This window comes from Ambystoma mexicanum, chromosome 6p (assembly GCF_040938575.1).
Source record: "Ambystoma mexicanum isolate Mex_15411 chromosome 6p, UKY_AmexF1_1, whole genome shotgun sequence".
Lineage (NCBI taxonomy): Eukaryota > Metazoa > Chordata > Amphibia > Caudata > Ambystomatidae > Ambystoma > Ambystoma mexicanum.
In genome coordinates, this window is record NC_090935.1 from 1,200,410,725 (window position 1) to 1,200,429,473 (window position 18,749).

The window sequence follows — 18,749 nt, forward strand, 5'->3', positions numbered from 1 at the left end:
GATAGCCAGTCTCAGTTTAGCAGAACTCGTGAACCCCAGAAGGAGCAGTTTCATTTGAAGCACCAACTGCTCTAAACGTGACTGACCGGTGGATGCTTGCTGGATGCATGGAGACTGATGGCGTATAGTGTAGCGTAGCTTAATAAGAGATAAAGGTTAACTATGCATTTAAACAACTAAACCACCACTTGTTCTACTACTTATACATTCAAACATGCTCTTTGTCTGCATGGCAATCTTGTTTATAGGTGTGATGTTACGTTATATCTGCTTTTGCTTTAGCTTGTTTGATGCGAATAAGAACCCTCAGAAGATAGAGGGGTCATATTAAATGCATTAACATGATAACTCCTGTGTCTAGTGTATAATTGAGAGTAACACATCAGAGTGGTATCTCTTTGAGTGTAAGAACTTTACAATTCCTGACTGTATATGTTTAATCATGCTGATGAGCACATGAACCTAGGCATACCTGTCCTTTAGCGCTGAGGCACGGCCTAGGGCGAGTTTTGACATGATTGACTGATGACCAGGGGTCTGTTTTCACAGCCTCAAACGAGGTGGAGATAAGTGGCTCGTGGTCACGCCTAATCATAGGCCATCAAGACAGATGATGTGTGAAATCAAGAAAATCACAGGGCTATCTCTTCCTATGAATCCACAAGTGGATCTCCTAGGTGACACGGGCGACGGGATATTCCCCTTGTCGGGCACAATGGCCACCTTGATTGGACATTTTCTCTTTGCGGCCAAGTTTGTCATCGCCTGTAACTGTAAATCTTTGGCGGGCTTGGTGGTCTGGATGTGGCGAGTTAAAATATGGGACATCCTGGTGGCAGACACGATTACTGCGTTGTGTGAAGAGAGGTATAGCAAATGTGTGTCTGTAAGCCCTTTATTGACTTTGTGCACAACCACCCTGGGGTAGTGGGTAAACCCCTACTGATGCAACATTTTGCATTGCTATTGAGGGACTGGTCTGCAGGAGGGTTCGTGGGTAAAAGGACTCTAAAGTACTCTTTAGGGATCGGATGCTGAGGGGATGGAGGTTCCCTGATGAACGGACATATGTCCTTCTGTACTCTGTCATGTTGTCTTCTTGAAATGTGATCTTGGTATTTGTGCCTGCGTCATTTCCCACAGTATGTTAAATAAATGCCTTGGCGGAGAGGAGCAGAGTGTTCGGTGTGTCGGAGAAGCCTGCATTGTCAACGCTGAACTGAGTCGGTTTGCCATCACTATTGTTGGAAAGGAGTTGCTGCTACAAAACACCCACTCCCCAGCGGAGCTTTGCAGAGTGCAGCAGAGTGTTCGGCGTTCTGTGGCTCTGCAGTGAACCCAAACCTAATTGGCCAACACAGGTGGTCATTTGCCCCTTGCCCTATGGTATGGCGTGTGCAATACATAGACGGGCGATGACTGCGGGGCAAAGGAGGATTATGCCCTTTGAACCGCCAAGACTTCTTTAATTAAGACTGTGCTTAAGGAAGATTCCACCTTTTCATCATCAGTGGGGGACTTACATCGATTCCTGGCATTGTTTAATGAGATAAAGTCTAGCTACATAATAATTACCCAGTGAACGGTAGTGGGAGAAGTGTGCTACAATTACGAAAGACCCTGTGTTTGTCGGCAAGATTAAAATATCCATGCGGATGGCCGGCCTCGAAAGCCCTTAATGCGACAACCTAAGTGGTCCCGAATTGGTCTGATGTAAAAGCCTGTTTGAACTCCAGTGCTTTGCAACAAAGGCTGTTTAAGCTCCGATGAGCATTGTGTGCCTGTTATTGGCTACTGCTCGCTTCTGGCTGTTTGGATGAAATCAGGTCATAGTACAATTTAATTATAAGAGTGGCATAGCAAGCTGAGGGGTAATGCCAGGCAAAGTGACCAATAAAGTGTGCAACTGTAACATACCCAAAAATAAACCTTATTGTAAAAATAAGGCTCCTGGTACGGAACAGACTAGAAAACAAACTGAAGAGGTGGTAATACCTGAAGTGGTGAATGAGGATAGAGTAGCTGGTCCTTCTACTGCAACCACTTCTAAGGGGAAAATCACCTATTTTTTTCAACCGGAAGACCCTGCTAAGGATTACCAATGTAGTAAGAATTGAGGTCCAGCTACATCAAGAACCAGCCCCCTTCTTATCATGTGATTGTGGTGGGACAGATGAAAATTCTTTATTGGACCTGTGTTACTCGTTACAAGCAGTACGTTCACAGGCAACACATGTGGCACCTTTAAGTCTGTCTGCTAGCCCAATTATGGTTGATAAGGGTATTTTGACCTGTCCCATGGAAAAAACTACATTAATAGAGGGTCCTTCTTAATGGCTGTCAGTCTCTCCCAACTTATTCCAGGATACTGTGCTCGCACCGGAGGGAAAGGATTCAGATGTGTGTGCTAGTGTCTATAACATGAACACCCAGCCCAACCTGTCTAACGAAGCACTGCAATTTGCAGTACAGATGGTGGTGAAATTGTGTGGAGCAATTTCCAAAGATCTAAAGCAACAAAGTACCCAACTGCAGTGTGACTCTGTTGCTACCATCTAAAGAGAGGAGAGGAAAGACATTTAAAACCAAACATTCTCCCGAGATAAACCAAGAGGAAAGAAACCAGGCGACTATTGAGCCTTTTGTGGAGGAACCGGAACCATTAGCAGAAGGGTCAAGTATCCTACTTGCAAAAAAGGGAAATACGGAATGCCAAGCGATGTCTGCGTCTTTTGAAAACCAAGAGGACCCAGGGTCAAGCAAGGGTACTGGCCCCTACATCCAACCCTTTGAATTCTCCAACCTCTATGAGTTAGAATAAAACAAAGGGCAGAAAAAAAGGCTTGGCATAGGAAAGGATTGTTAAAATCATAAGGAACCCTTACTAGTTGGCTCATTAAGAGAGGACGTTACAAATCCTGTCCCTGATGTTAATAACTCTCTAGAGGAAGTAATGACATGGGCACCCAAATTCTCACCAGAAATGTGGATGGCGGGATGGCCGTAATAAGATTGGCTCCTCTAATTATAAATCAATGGGTGGAAAAATCAAAAGAGATGGAGCCCACTTGTATGGACTCTACAATCTTGACCATTGGCCGCATCCCCTCAGACTACAAAGTTGAGACTGAACCGTTCAGGTCTTTTAACGCTTCTACATAAGATACCTACACTGAGGGTGTTGCACTCTGGTTATTTTGATTTTATTGAACCTTTAGAAATAAAAAAAGGGTAGTGTGGCAAGGTCCACTTTTTAGTATCTGAATCAGCCCAAATGAACTATCAGCATATGACCACTCTGACTAGTTTGTGCTACACTTTGGATAGTGAAGATCAGGAAGACAGTAGATCTGTTAAGTGCTGTGAAAAATGTAAATGTGCCTTGAAACTGCTATCAATTTCTGTTGACAATAACCAAGTGGCCCAACTTTGACTTAATGAAGAAAGCAATGCTAAAGGGTGGGCCATGACTAAAAGATCTGCTAACAAAAAAAGGAGTACAAAGGGCTCGATTCACAGAACTTTTTCCTATGGGATTGCACCATTACAAAATGCTTCTGTGAATCAGGCTGCAAGTGATCTAGCCAAATTGTCTGTTGGAATACCAGGGGTAATGCACATATGGCCTTTAAGAAAGGATCTCTGGGTGTGTTGGAGGATTTCTATATTATAATGTTGCAAGAGACATGGCTAATGTCCCCTTGCATATTGAAGGGTTCCATACGTATCATACTTTGGCAAAAAGAGGTGCACGGGGAGACCTTTCAGGGGCCTGATGATCGGGGTGAAACACGATTTACAGTCCCTTGACAACTTTCATAGCGATCCCAAGGGTAATGACTTGGCTATAGAAGTGACTAGTAGTGCAAAAGGTACTCCAAGCAAGTTGCTTCTGTTGCCACTTGTATTTTGCCCACAGAGCAAGGTAAGGGCTGGTAGCAGCTACATGCTGACTTGGCAGTGGCTCCGAGTGTCCACAACTTTCTGGACACCCAGGCCCTGCCATAGGAATCAATGGATTCCTGAAAGAAGGAAAAATGACCCCTGTGGCCTCTTGGTTTCTACTGCCTTTTACCTTGTTTCCCAAAGTCCTGGGAAGCCCTGACCCCTGACTGGCTGTTGGGTGGAAATACCATATATGCTCTAGGGCTGCCTCATGTCACACTGACTGGAGCCTTCACAGATGCTGTGTGTTGTGGGTACACCCTAGGGGTGGGACCTGTATGAATAGTCTGAAGTGAACTCACTTCTGTGTTGTGGGCATCTGGTCTCTGTGTGTTTGATGCAATGGATGAGACAGCCCTGACTGAAACTGACATGAATGCAATGTAGTGTGCTGAAAGACTGGGTACTTACCCCAATCAACATTCTTTGTTATGGGTGTCTGGGTGCAGTGAATGGCCTGAATGCCTGGGAGCCCGATTGGTTGCCTGCATGAATGCCCTTCTGCGTGATTGGCTGACGGAGCTTGGCTCAGCCAGAGTGAATGGTGAACAGATGTGTATATCTGGGAACCTCTCACCAATTTGTTCAGAAGATGAAGCTGAAGCAAGAAGAAGCTGTTCCTTGAAGCCCAGCTGAAGGAGAAGTCTGCTGCTACAATTTATTAATGTAATCCGAAAGCTGCTGTGTTCTTCCAAGGACTGATCCAGAGAGGACCTGCAAAGGAGACCTCTCCCTGAGCTATGTGGGACCATCGTGCAACCTGCTACTCTTCATCCAAAGCGTCTGAAGAAGGGGTCTTCGTGAGTCCTGAAGAGGAGTGCCCGGACATCTCAAATCTAAGAAGTCTATTGGTGTCACCCAGGGTCCAAAGGTAAATTTTTGGACCGCTGGAAGCCGTTGGTGTCTACTGCCTAGAAGAGGGTGTAACCTGGCATAGTGCTGCTGGAAACCCAGAGCTTGCGAAAGTTCCAAACTGCCTAAGAACATTTCAAAGGACATCCTTGCCATCAACACTGACCACATTGTCCCGCTGGAGAAATGTCAGAGTCACTCAGTACAGAGGAAAGACTGCCGGTTGGTTTCCCACCACCATAAACTAACAAAGACGTCCCGAGGGTCCAGACCTGGTGAGGGTCCAAGGTCCACTACAGTGGTTGAGTACAGGTCACCAGAAGCCGCCCAGAGATCTGTGTTATGGCTACAGCACTGAAAGAACCGAAAGTCGGACAAAGTCTGACAACCGTGTAAATCTGAAACCCGACACAAACTTACTTATGCACCATATGCCGCCCAAAGTCATCAAAAGGTCCCAGGCCTGCCAAGCCTTTAAGGAGCCCACAGCAAGTTTCATCTTCACAGGACTTGTGCAGTCAGAGAGATCATCCACCAAAGGAGAGCACTGCAAAGAGTAAAACTGCTGCACTTCAGTAATTCTTCTCATTGACTCAGCATCCTAGTGTCTCCTTCTTTGAAGAGGGTGACGGGTCCATCCTCGGAGGGAATCTCCAAGTGAAACTGAGAAACTCTGCCACTTCGTCTGCCAAGGCACTAAAGCTACTGTGACGAGGAAGAATATTGTATAGCCCCAGGAGTCGTCCAGGGGTCCCAGATTTGTCTTGGATCCTGTTTTCCTGTGGCCTCTCAGGTACTTTGGGGGGTGTTAGAACCTTTTAAAAGCAAGTACACAGTTATTGAACATTATTAGACGGCTGTAAAAGACAAGATGTTACTTTTCCATTACAGGTTGCCCAGGTGGGGGATCCTCACACAGAATTGTGCCTCTAGTCTAAAGAAAGCATTCTGCCACTGTTCATAACTAACCTACCTTTCTTCCCCAATCTATGCTGTTACACCTCACTTAAGAAATCACATGCCTGAGGGGGCGTGGCCAGCCGAGGACGCAGACGGATGCATCCTCAGTGAGCTCCGATTCCCTCACCTGCCCAAATGCCCAAAGTCCCCTCCAAAATGTGACTGACCAAAAGAAGCTTTACAGGTGTTGGAACGCCCAGAGAAACTGCTGGGTTAAACAATAACAGCGGGGAGCCCATCCAAAGAAATTGTAGGCGATAGAACTTTGAGCGGAGCCCCGACAAGAAGGTGGCCGGGACACAAGATGATGCCGAAGCTCCGAGTCCGCATACCTGGTGGAGCAGGTAGGCTGGCAAACTGAACCGGCCTCACAACGAAGGAGAACCCCTGCAAAGAACAATCTGGAAACGACTGCGGTGTGCAATGGTGCATGCAAGCCACAGCGGAGAAAGCTGGGCTGTGTAGTCCCACTAACCCCACTGCCCCCACGTCAGGCGGGGAGACCAGAGGCAGGAGAGAAGAGCCTATGCGCGGGCGAAACTGGAGGTCGGAGCGGAGACAGACGGTACACGCAGATGTCCAAAACCCACAGTAAGGAGGCGCTGGGGGCGGCCGTTGGGGAAACATAACACCGAAGAAAGCATTGAGAAATGAGGGAGGCAGACCATTGAAACATTCACGGCCCTGGCTGGAGCGTCGCACTCGGATCGGAGGAAAGGAAGGTCTAGGAAGATTTTTTTAATGTGACGAGCCTAAATCATAGCCCAAGGCTGAAAAGAGCCATGCAGGCTGACTAAGACCAAGGCGCAAACACGTATGTGCCATCTAGATTATGAAAGACAGTTGCAACAGGGGCATAAATACATAACACATGATGGCAGCAAAGCAATGAATAATATCAACACCTATTGGCCGCACAACTTTTCATAATTTCAAAAAGCCCACTGAAGTAAAGAAAAACCGGGGCACGCACTTGATACACAGACCAGAGGGCAGGGGACCCCTTGGTGTGCACTGATAAGAGATGGTCATCCTAGAGACCCACCATAGGCAGCTCTGCAAGCCCTACCCCCCGTTGCAGAAGGATTGAAGGGGAGACCTGGTGGACGTTTCACTGAGGCACTGTAGCACTAAAGGGCTCTGACCCATGAGGAGGAAAAGCTTACCTAATGCAATTGGGGGCTCAGCAACAGGCAAAACTCAAGAGAAGGACTCATATCCTATAGGAACAGAGGAAGAGTGACCCCCGCCGTTTCAAACCTGCAGGAACTCTGGCGGCATTCATAGTAGAGAAAGCAACCGAGGCACGAAACAAGCACGGCTGCCCTAGCTGCCTGAGACTACCAGGGAGACCCGCATGAAATCTCAAGCGCGGGGTGTCCAGGGCAGTGCAACAACCAAAATTGTGAGACACAACAAAGGGCACTTTACCCAGCTCTAAATCTAGGGCCTGGGAACACCCCACACACTCTGAGGAATAAAAGGAATGGCCAAGCAGGCAGCGAAACAGAAAGCCCAGAGCAATTGCCAGTGGTTTAGATTCATTTGAAACCTTCCACCCATCACTTTTGTGGTCAGTTTGTTTCTCCTTGTGAGAGAGGGTATGCCCAGACGTGGGTCTATTGCTCGCTGCGCCACAGGGAACCAGGCTGCACCTCACTGAGGAGGTCCAACAAGGCCGAAACATGTCTGGGGTTGCTTGGTTTTCTGTGCAGAGGGGACCTGGCCTAGCAGTTCGGGCTGGGCTGCTACCTTCGGTGGCGGCAGCTGCCGACTGATTTGCACATGGCTGGTCCCCTTTTGCAATGGCGCAGACGGGCTAAAAAACTGTGGTGTGGAAGGTTGCCCAGAGCAATTGCCAGTGGTTTAGATTCATTCGAAACCTTCCACCCATCACTTTTGCGGTTGGCGAAACAGAAAGTGTCAGCGTCCGGGGATTAAAGCCCTGATGCAGGTTGCAGAAGCACACAAGCACAATCAGCAACAAACGGCCACCCATGTACTCACCCGCGGCCGAAGGCCTTCAGGAGTCAGAGGACCCACCTATACGGAAATCGGACCGGATGACAATGTTGCTGGAGCTAAAAAAGGACATCAGAGAGAGCGCCTCCGACCTGGCCAAGTCAATTGCGGATCTCAATAGAGGCCTCCTGGCCGTAAAGAAAGGTTTGATGAAGTGGAGACTGCGGTGGCAGAACAAGGGCAGGAACACAACGAGGTGGCCAAGAGGGTACAGGCGCTGGAACAACAGATGGACGGGTCCAAGCAAGCAAGAGGATGCTGAAAACAGGTGAAGGCGAAATAATATACGGATGCGGGGGATCCCAAAGTCCGTGGCAGACACTGACTTGCAACAATACGTGGAGGGATTATTCCGACAGATACTGGGCTCGGCGGACCAAAGTGACATCATCCCAGATCGGACTCATAGGGTATATTCTGCATACCAGTTCAACAAAAACCTGATCCCAGATGTTTTGACCCGGATACTATTTCAACAGAAGGAAGACATAATGCAAGCAGCCCGTAAAATGGAACCAAAACACTTTCAAACGGCATCCATTCAGCTCTAATAGGACTTAGCCCAAGCTACCCTAATGAAGAGGAAGCGCCTGAGGGTTGTCACAGATTGGCTGAGATTCAGAAAAGTCAGAAGTGCGTTACCGATGGACATTCCTGAATGGGCAACGATACACAATCTCGAAGGAAGAGGACATGGATGACCTCATGAGAAAGGATGAGGGCGCCAGAGGCGACGACAGGGAGAGAACCCCACCAAAAAGCATGGGGGAGGAGCCAGGACCGGCTAAGGAGAGGTGGAAGTTGGGGCAGCTTCGCCCGAAAGGACGCAATAAGGAGAGCAAGATTGCGGACCCCACATGACCGGTCCACACGTTGGAAGTGAATTGGTGACTATAATCCAACCGCTGATAATGCCATGATCTGAATGTAAGAGGGTGAACTCCTGAAAGAGGGGGTCCGGTTACAAATTGGCCCGGCCTCTTAAAAAAAAGTAGTTACGAATTGGGATGTAAATAAAACAAACCACAAGGAGGAACAGGGGGGCATGGGGTCAGGAGGGGGAAGAGAGAGATTCAGACCCTAAATTCCTTGGTGTAATACAAGACCCGGTGATTCACTGAGGTATAACTACAGTGAAAGTTGTTGTTGAAGTTCATGGGGAAGTTGAAAGTTGGGGTTTTGGGGAGGGAAATAAGGAAGAGTGGTGATATGGTTGAGGGAAAACACAAAGCAGACTATGCGTACAGTGGGTGGTATGTGATTAACGGGTGGATGGAGGGCATGCTACAAAATTACAAAATTCTGAGTATGGCTGACCTGGCATTTGTAACATTAAATGTGCAGGGGCTAAAGTCCCCAGTTAAAAGGAAGTCAATTTATGAGGAGGCTGTCCGAGCTTCAGGCCTCGGTGGTGTGGGTGCAGGAAACTCACTTGCTCCCAGAAGACACGCACAGGTTAAAGCATAGAGCCTTCCCCACACAATACCTAGCCTCGAGCAGGACAAAGAAAAGGGGAGTGGGTGTACTGTTGGCTGAAGGAGTACACTTTGAGAAGCAATTCATAAACAGGGACCCGGAGGGTCGATATCTGGTGCTGGGCAGGAAACTGATGGGCCAACAGGTCACTCTGGTGGCAGTTTACGCCCCTAATGAAAAACAGGACCGGTTCTTGCTGGGGTTACTGACTAAAATCACAGAATGGTTACTGACTAAAATCACAGAATGGTGTGTGGGTCAGGTCCCGATAGGAGGAGATCTCAATTGTGTAATGGACACTCAAATGGATAAAACTCTCCGGGCTACTCCCAATGATAACATATGCAGACAAGCCCTGGCCCGCTTTCACAACGAATTACACTTAATAGAAACCTGGCGTTTTTTCTGCCCACAGGAGAAAGCCTAACCTACTACTCGGCTGCACAAAAGGGCTTCTCACGGATCGATTGGATATTGATTTCGGACACCCTGGTCTCACGGATCACGGGTTGGAAATAAGAGTCGGATCATGTGCCAGTCTCCCTAAGAGTTGAGACGGTGGTTCCGCTCCCCTGGGTGCGTTAGCCATGGCGCCTAAACAAAATAATCCCTAAAGACCAGACCCTTAAGCCAGACATAGAATCGGCCCTGAAACTATTGTAAAGAAAACACTACACCGGGGGTTGACTGGGGAACAATCTGGGATGCCAGTAAGGTAGTGATACGGGGTGACTTCATCACACACACAGCAAACTTTTTGAAAAAGAGGGTGAAGCAGAAGTTGTAAGCGGAAGTGGGGGCACATCACAAAAGGCTTGGAGGGAACATAAAAAGGCTAGGGGCGCCCTAGAAACACACCTCGCATATGAATCAGCACAGCTCCTTCTCCAGACCAAACAAACTTACTATATAGGGAACAAAGCTAATCGGTTCTTAGCTGCCAAACTAAGGAAGCACAAAGTCTAATCATATTAACCAACTCAAGCACTCGGGGTGGAGGGGACTGAAAAGAGGGGTAGGGGAAATAGCCTAAATCATGCACTCATACTACACATATAACCTGAAGGGGGACAACCTAGAGAAGGAAGCAGAGGTGGCATTCTTGGGGAACATGGAGTTAACACAAATCACAGAGACGGACAGGCAGATGCTATAGGCTCCGATATCAGAGGAAGAGGTGGGGAGTGTCATAAACGCGTTGAAAGGGAACAAATCCACAGGCCCAGACGGACTCAGTAATGCATACTACAAAACATTCAAGACTATCCTGGTGAGCCCCCTGAAAAGGCTTTTTAATCAAATAACGGATACTGGCCGAATTTCTGGGGACATGGGCCCAGCTACCACAATACTCTTGTTGAAACCCGGTAGAGACCCATCAGACTGCGCAAGTTATCGCCCCATCTCACTATTAAACGGGGACGCAAAGATTTATTCAACGATCCTGGAACAAAGGTTAGCTAATGTCCTCCCGGAAGATAATTCATCCAGACCAGGTAGGTTTTGTGAAAGGGCGCCACACATAGGACAACATCCGTAGAGCTATAAACACCATCGGATGGGGACAGAGGACAGGTCAGCGTATTTCAGTGTTAGTACTGGACGCTTCCAGGGCCTTTGACAGCCTAGACTGGAACTTTCTACAACTGACCCTAGAGAAATTTGGATGCGGGCCGATTTTCTTCCGCATGATCTTAGCTAACTATGGGAACTTGACCACCAGACTGATGGTTAATGGGCAGTTCACAGACAGTATCCCAATCTGCAAAGGAACGAGGCAAGGGTGCCCATTGTCTTCACTAATTTTTGCCATGGCCATGGAGCCCTTGGCACAGATGGTCTGGGATGAACGGGGGTTCATGGGGTGGAGGCAGGAGCCAGTGGTGCTCAGAAAATAACCCTTTACACAGACAATGTTCTACTGTTTTTGAAGGACACATCACACTCGCTCCCCAAGGCCATTAAGCCGTTAGACAGATTAGTGAAAGTTTCTGGGTTTCATATGAATTATCCTAAAACCAAGGCACTGAACAACACTGAAGACTCAGAGTGGGGTCTCAGACTGGGGGAGACGCTATCCATTAAAATGGGAACAGAGGTCCATCGCATATCTGGGGATAAATCTAGCATCTACATATGGGAGGCTTTATGGGGCATGATAGGGAGAATTCTCTGTTTAGTCTGAATTTCCTAACCTAGTGAGTCCCCCAGCAGCTTTGCTGGATTTTTGGGGTTTATTTTTTTCTCCTGCCAAGAGTGAGACTCTTTTACCCTCACTCTTGGGCATGATTTGAGTGTGTTTCTTTGAATCTAGATGTGTTTAATGGGCTATGGGGTCTTTTACTCCACAGGGCTTCATATGTTTTTGTGATGTGTGTTACACAGCACCCTCAGTGCAGTGACACAGGGGTGTCAGAGACCCCCCAGTATAGACTCCAGACCCTGGGACTGACTACTGTCTCCCAGGGCATGTAAAGTCACCATTGACTTTACTAGTCTTAAATTCTGAACAGAACCAGTACAAACCATCATATTGTGGACGTACTGGCTGGGACAATTCAATTGCCCCAGGGTCTGTTAGTCGAGGGGGCACGTCTCCGTCCCCCCTGATCGAGTTTTGGCTGGTGGCAGTGGATACTACTTTTTATATTCAACCGCGAATATTTTCCTATGGGATTTCCCATTGTTTTAGGCTACTATCTCTTTATTTAATTATTTACGGTAGCCTCAAACATACCGCTGATTTATTTAATTAATATTAATTCTCTGGTTGGTAGTTTTTGACCAAAACTTGATTCTAAAATGGCGTTTGTGTTCTCTTCTGTGACTCCAACCCAAGTCGAGCCCTTTGTTCCACTTTTTGGCGGGCTTCTCCACAGAAGCCCTCCAAAGTGGTGCCACTCTGTCTGGGGTACTTAGGAGGGGTGGAGTGGAATTTAGGCACCCTGGACTGAGTTGCCTAGGCAACTTGAGTCGCACTCCATCCTGATTGGCCCAAGTGGTGAGCCGGCCGGCTCACCACTTAGCATGTTTGAGTGACAGCTAGGCGGAGTGAATGGGGGTTTTCTGCATAAAAGCAGGGCTTTGGGGACTGGAACTTCAGAAGTCGCCACAGGACCTAAGAATCCGACGAGAGGGAAGCTGAGCCGACCTGCCACGACACCACCACCGGTGGAGCCCTGCTGGACCGTCTCACCACTTTTCCCAACGACAGAGGAGATCTCCCGCCGGAGAGTCTTCTTCCTTTGACTGGTGGGGATAACCAGTTTCACCGTCTTTTCGCCTTCCCGACGTAACTTGTGGCCGCCTTGCCTGTGCCAAGCACCCTGGCAACCGGGAGACCACGTTTTACCACGACCACGAAACAAAGGTACCACCTTTAACCGGAAAACTCCACGGCTGGTTTCTTCCCTGGTAGTGCAACGACCTTCATCTGTCCTCCAAGTCGAGATCTTCTCTTCCCCTGGACGTCGACGCAACTTGCACCCACTACCAGGAACAACTGCCACCGCTGGAGGATCCTTCCCACTTAAGGTACCGTGTCCCGCCTGGCTTCCCTTGCTACCGACTGTACGGGGTAGATTTAGCCCCCGGCTTTCGAACCTGGGTTAGCCTGGGACACCCTGGCTAAACTTTCCTAAGCCTCTCTAAACTCTTTTGAACCCTCTGCAAGACTTTCTAAGCCTAGTGTAACTGTGTGATCTTGGGTGCATTTGTGCTCTGCTCTCTCTAAGAGTGGGCCCAGCCTTTGGACTTTGGCTCACCAGTGACTTTTGCTCTTCTGCCTTGCTAACAGTGTTCCTGAATCTTAGAGTGGTGTACCTTTCCATATTCGGTCTTTTTCCCTCCCTTTCTGACAAACTTATTGGAGTGCCATCTAGTTAAGCGCTCACCTCTGTATGAAAATAAGTGGTGTTTTACAGTGACTTATCTGATAAGGAAAAAGGGGTGTATATATTACAATAGTAACTGTGTTTAGAATATTTTACAATAAGAGTGCTGGAGTGTTTCAAACAGTGTGTTTCTAAATAAATAATTATATACTTTGATACCAAAGCTCTGGTCAGTGTTTGCTTGTATTATTGTATCTGAGTGCCTATTGTGTATACTTTGCATACTGCCTAACTCTTCTTGAGGGAAGTCTGACTGCTCAGCCACAGCTACCAGGTAAATCTGGGTGGTGCAGACTGCTACCAAGTGGGTTTACTGCCAACACCTGTAGTCTTAAATCTTTTGCAGTGTTCCCTAAGGGAACTGCACAGGTTTCTGCCTAACAGGGCAAATAACCTGGGGCTATTGAAAACCCTGACAGAGGATCTCAAATGATGGGACATGCAGGAATTGTCCTGGTTTGCGCACATAGTGGCTGTTAAGATGTCCCTCTCCAGGTTTTTGTACATCGTAGGAGTGCTCCCAATACAGATCCAAGGCTCAGCGATTAAAAATCTACAACATAATTGGTAATGCTTTATTATTTTATGTTTCACACAGAGTGGTTATGTTAATTAAGTATACGATGTGAGATGTTCAGAAACTTTGGTTATTGAATGCTTATTGTAATATTTTATTGGATCTATGTGACATTGTTATGAATTGCTGAAAATCTAATAAAGAGATTTAACCTTCATCTGGAAAAGGAAGAAACCCAGGGTCCCTAGAAAGGTCTTGTTTCGGCTGCAAGCACTCGGGGGGCTGGGGGTACCAGACTTCCTTAGTGCACCGATGCTGCAATGGGGTCCCCGCGAGAACCACAACCGATGGGCATCCCTGGAAAGGGAGGCAACCAAGACCCCCCTGAAAAGTTTGGGATTCCTACCTGCAAAGCACAAGGGAAAAGGGGGTGCGCTACTGGAAACGACAAAGGCCACCTTATGGTACTGGGATAAAGCGTTACTGGGAAAGAGGATAAAAATAGGAGTAGATCCACTCACACCAATGGCCCACAACCCGGACTTCATACCAGCCATGCAACCCAACTTCTGGCTGCACTGGGGAGAGGGGCAGCCCCTGACACTAGGGGACTTCTACAAAGAAGGGACACCCTTAACTTTTGAAGGGTGCAAGGACAAGTTCCAAATACCCGAGGGTGAACACTTCCGATATGCCCAAATCAGACACTGGATTATGAACACAAAAGTAAGAGAGGGGGGCCTCCCGTGAACCCGTGGGGCTGGAACCTATGGTAAAAGAAGGGGCGCCGGAGAAGGGGGTGTCGAGACTTTATCGGCTGATAGACGGGTTGGACCCGGAAGAAACCTAACCATACATGCAAAAATGGGAGTTAGATGTGGGGAAACCAATAACTGAGGAGACATGGAGCCAAATATGGCGCCGGGCCATTAAAAGTTCGAAGTGTGTTTTCCGATCAAGGAGGCAGCATATAAATTATGCCTGAGATGTTATATGACACCACAATGCATGCATTCTATCAGCACATGTTGGCTGGGCTGTGGGCAAACCGGGGACATGATTCATATGTGGTTGTCATGATTCCTGCCCCTCATGTCCCCAGCCCTCCAAGATGTCAGGCTGCAGCCAGGCCATGATCACCTACATGGCCCTCAAGGGCCTCTCCATCCCTCCAAAGACCCACTTGGAGTCAGACTTGGCGCTTGTGGCACCAGACTCACTCACGCCCATAGGATAACATTGGGGATTGGACTTGTAGTGCATTGATGGGGACAAGATGTATGCCCCCACATATTTCGGTTCCCAGAACTGCATGTGCGGTCTAGTCTTTTGGGTGTGGTTCAGCCCAGAGACACCTGGGATACCCAGAGACTATTTAAGCCACGCCCAGGCTGAGAAACATGCTTTGTGTTTTCTGCACCTGCAGCGTGACACTCACCGTGTTTGGATCGGTCTCCAGTAGGCCTGCATCTTTCTTCTGCGCTCAGCTCCTGCAAGAACAAGAATACCGTTAGGACTGCCTGACCTTGCGGCGCTTCTGTCCATCATTCATCGCTTCTTCTGTTCTGCGGGCATCTTCGGCGGTGTCATTCCCATCCCGGCACGCCGCTTCCTAAGGAAAAGGGAAAAGAACAGAAAAAAGGCATTAGCAAGCATTCAGCAAATCTTTGCTTATTTTTAAAGACTGTACGAGCTTCAAACGCTTACCTGAATCCCAGCCGCTCTGGGGAGTCTCCGGAACTTCTCATCCATCTGCAAGAGGGAAAAGACACTCCAGGTTAGCGTGGAAACATCTAGAGGCGCCGCATACTGCGCTTACTCACAGCATTTCTTCTTCATAACCGGCATCCACGCTGAAAACGTCGCAGCACCTGAAAGACACAGAAAAAGAACTCAGTTCAATACAAATACGAAAGGGTTGCATCGCGCTCTCACTCACCTTCAGCGCTACTCATCTCAGCAGCACGTTGCCATCCCCGGACACCGGCCATCATCTAAGGAAGGAAAGGAACGAAGTTAGAGAACTGTTCAAAAGACTAATTATACTTACCTGTCGGACTCTTGCCAGTGAAGTAACTAGGCAGCAACGAGCCTGCATCAATCAACGCGCCCCTGCGCTGAAAGCAGGACGGAGAGCACACTTTCCAAGAAAACAAGGCCCAGTCTCCAGTCGAGTAGACTCCAGGGAAGGGTTTGAGGACGTAAGAGGTCAGAACAGGCTGAGTGACGTCCCCGTGGATACCAGGTGAGCGTTACAGTGGTGGGCCTGCCCGGTAGCAGAGACATATTGGAAAGAAATTCTGAGTCATATTAAAAACGTGATGGGAGTACAGTTACCTTTTGACCCAGCGGTGGTGTTGTTGGGAGTGGCAGTAGAGGGAAGTTATGCAGTCACCGGAAGTGAAGCCACCCTCATCACTCATATGCAAAGTGCAGCCAGAATCAATCTAGCACAAACATGGAAAAACAAGCAAGCGCAGGTGGTGGCTATGTGGTGGGTGAGACTATGGGGAGTTACGGCTATGGAAAAGGTAACAGCACTGGTCTATGGCTCATACCAAAAGGTACCTGAACACGTGGATGCCCTTCCATGAGTTTTTGGGAGATAGGGAGCAATTGTACCTTAAACCTAACATCCTTCGAAAAGTTTCTATCTTTTGACCAAGCAAGCCCTGCAAATGTAGATATAGCCTGCAATGCATTTGAAGGTTTTACATGAAGTTGTATCTGTTCAACCGAATACTGGTGTTCTGTGCCTTTATCCTAACACAGAGGGCAGAAATACACATACCGCCTTCCAATCTTTACAATGCCCTTAATATTTGCTCTAGGATTTGTTATTCTTTGTTGACTTTTAACAATTCTGCAAATCTCAGCAGGTTTTCAAATAAATGTTCTCTAGTAACAAACCCAGCATGGATCTCATTTTAACAAACCAAATTAAGACTTTTCAAAAGATCCTCTAAAGTAGGAACATTTTAAAATGCTTTCCATGTAGTTTCAGTGAACTGCCAGTGCTTGACAAAAACGATTGGCAAGCGTCTGTATGCCCTCTTTAACTGATGCATATGTCTGACAGTTTATCAATCTGCTATGATCAACATTTCATTCTATACATCATAAAAATGAATAATGTGCTAACATCCACTTTGATTCATGTTCTTCTGGACATGGAAAGGCATTACAAGATGTAACAAATATACTTAATCTTACCTCATTGTCTGGATTAGGGATATTCTCCAAAATCATTTTAGCCTGTTGAAAGTGCTTGCTAGATGCCATATAAAGGTCTGAGGACTGAGGTGGAGGACTGTACTTATTTAGATCAGACATTTCCTACACATGAAAAAGAAATACCTTCTTAGAGCAGAAAACTCCAAACAAAACCCGTTAATGCCATGCAGGTAGCACTACAGAATGGAGATAGAACTAGTTACTGACCTGTAACTCTTGTTCTCCAGCATGGATTCACATGCTCATGAATATTCCCCAGTCAGGCTGGGAATCCTTGAAAATGTAAAGCATTTTAGCTTTAAAATAAAACTGCTTGTCTCCTCTATAGACAAACAGTGTCACTTTTGGGTCATACTACCCCAGCCAATTACACTCTTCCTCCTAAGATCCACCTCTGGTGGCCATATTCAGATTGGGTAGTTAATGTAAAGTGACAGTATGAACCAAGAAAAGCCAAATCGGGGAGGAGTGAGGGTTTACATGTGAATTCATGCAATACCCATGCTGGAGAACAAGAGTTACAAGTAAGAAACTAGCTCCTTCTGCAGCATGGGGTCGTGCATGAATTCACATGCTCATGAATACAATTACACAGTAGTACATATACACAATCACGGGAGGTGGCAAGGCTCACAAAAGCAATACACTTAGCCCTGGAACAGACTCACCTCAAACAGGTTGCGCGGCACTTCCTGCCTGACCTCCCTGGAATCCCTGTCGGTGCAGTAGAATCTTGTGATTGCGTGGGTAGACCTCCACGTAGCAGCCCTACAGATGTCTAGCAGGGGAACACCAGAGAGAAACGCTGTCGCCGCTGATACGGCTCTGGTGGAATAGGCTCTCAGCCAGCCTGGAAGCGGTCTGTTGACCAGACGATGGCAATGCATGAGACAGCCGGAGAACCACCTTGAGATGGAAGCCTCAGACAGGGCCTTCCCATGTCCCACACGTCCAAAATTGATTTTAAAAAAATCGAGACGTCTTTCGAAAGTCATTTGTGCATGCAACATAAAACTTCAGTGCACGTGCAACGTCCAGCGGATGCAACAATCTTTCAGCATGCGAAGAAGGATTTGCTGAGAAAACCGGTAAAACCAAAGGCTCGTTTAGATGAGTCAGATGGTACCTTTGGCATAAAGGAAGGATGAGTACGTAGAATCACCTTAGCTGGGTGGAACGACAAATATGGGTCCGGCCAAGCCTGAAGGCACCGCTAGGACCAATGATTTAGCAGCCAACTAAGATTCCTTACATTTCTCCATGGATTCGTCCGCTTTCTGGCCGGAAAGCATGTCGACTTCAAAAGGCATGTGCAGCAGCCTGTTCTGAACATTCGGAGAGAAGTCAAAAGTTTTTAGATAGGCTTGGAGTTTCTTTACTACTGCTGAACCCATTGCACTGCCAACGCAGTCTGCTACATCCATGCCCGTTTTCAATGACTGCTTGGCTACCTCCTTCCCATCCTCCACCAGCTGTAAAAATCCATCTGGAATGGGACCCTCGGAAACTTATTCAGCAGCATGTTCCACAGCCTTCCATAAGCCAAAGGAGTACTTGGTAAATCCACAGGCTATGTTTGTGGCTTTGAGCGCCATACTGCCAGAGGTGAAAACCTTTCAGGCCAAGGCGTCCGATTTCTTCCCTTCTCTGTCCGTAGGCAGATTGGAAGTGGATGCGGCAGGTCAGGTGGAAATAGTGGCAGCCTATATAACCAACCCTTACGAGTAAAGAAGAGTCTCCTCTTGCTGGCATATACTTCCTTGTAAAAATGGCATTCGCAAGGGGAATAGTACAAGGGTGCTGCTATAAGGAGGCTAAAGGGTCCGCAATGGCTGGGTTGAATGGCTTGC

At 47.6% G+C, this 18,749-nt stretch overlaps 1 protein-coding gene across 3 annotated transcripts in view; it reads right to left on the reverse strand.

Moving 5' to 3' along the window:
- NAA35 (N-alpha-acetyltransferase 35, NatC auxiliary subunit) overlaps positions 1 to 18,749 on the reverse strand; it is a 1,572,250-nt gene that overhangs the window by 169,891 nt on the left and 1,383,610 nt on the right. For all 3 annotated transcript variants that reach the window (XM_069625850.1, XM_069625849.1, XM_069625848.1), the window contains one exon: positions 16,879 to 17,001. In XM_069625850.1, coding sequence (XP_069481951.1) covers positions 16,879 to 17,001 — 123 coding nt within the window. The remainder of the gene's footprint in view (positions 1 to 16,878; positions 17,002 to 18,749) is intronic.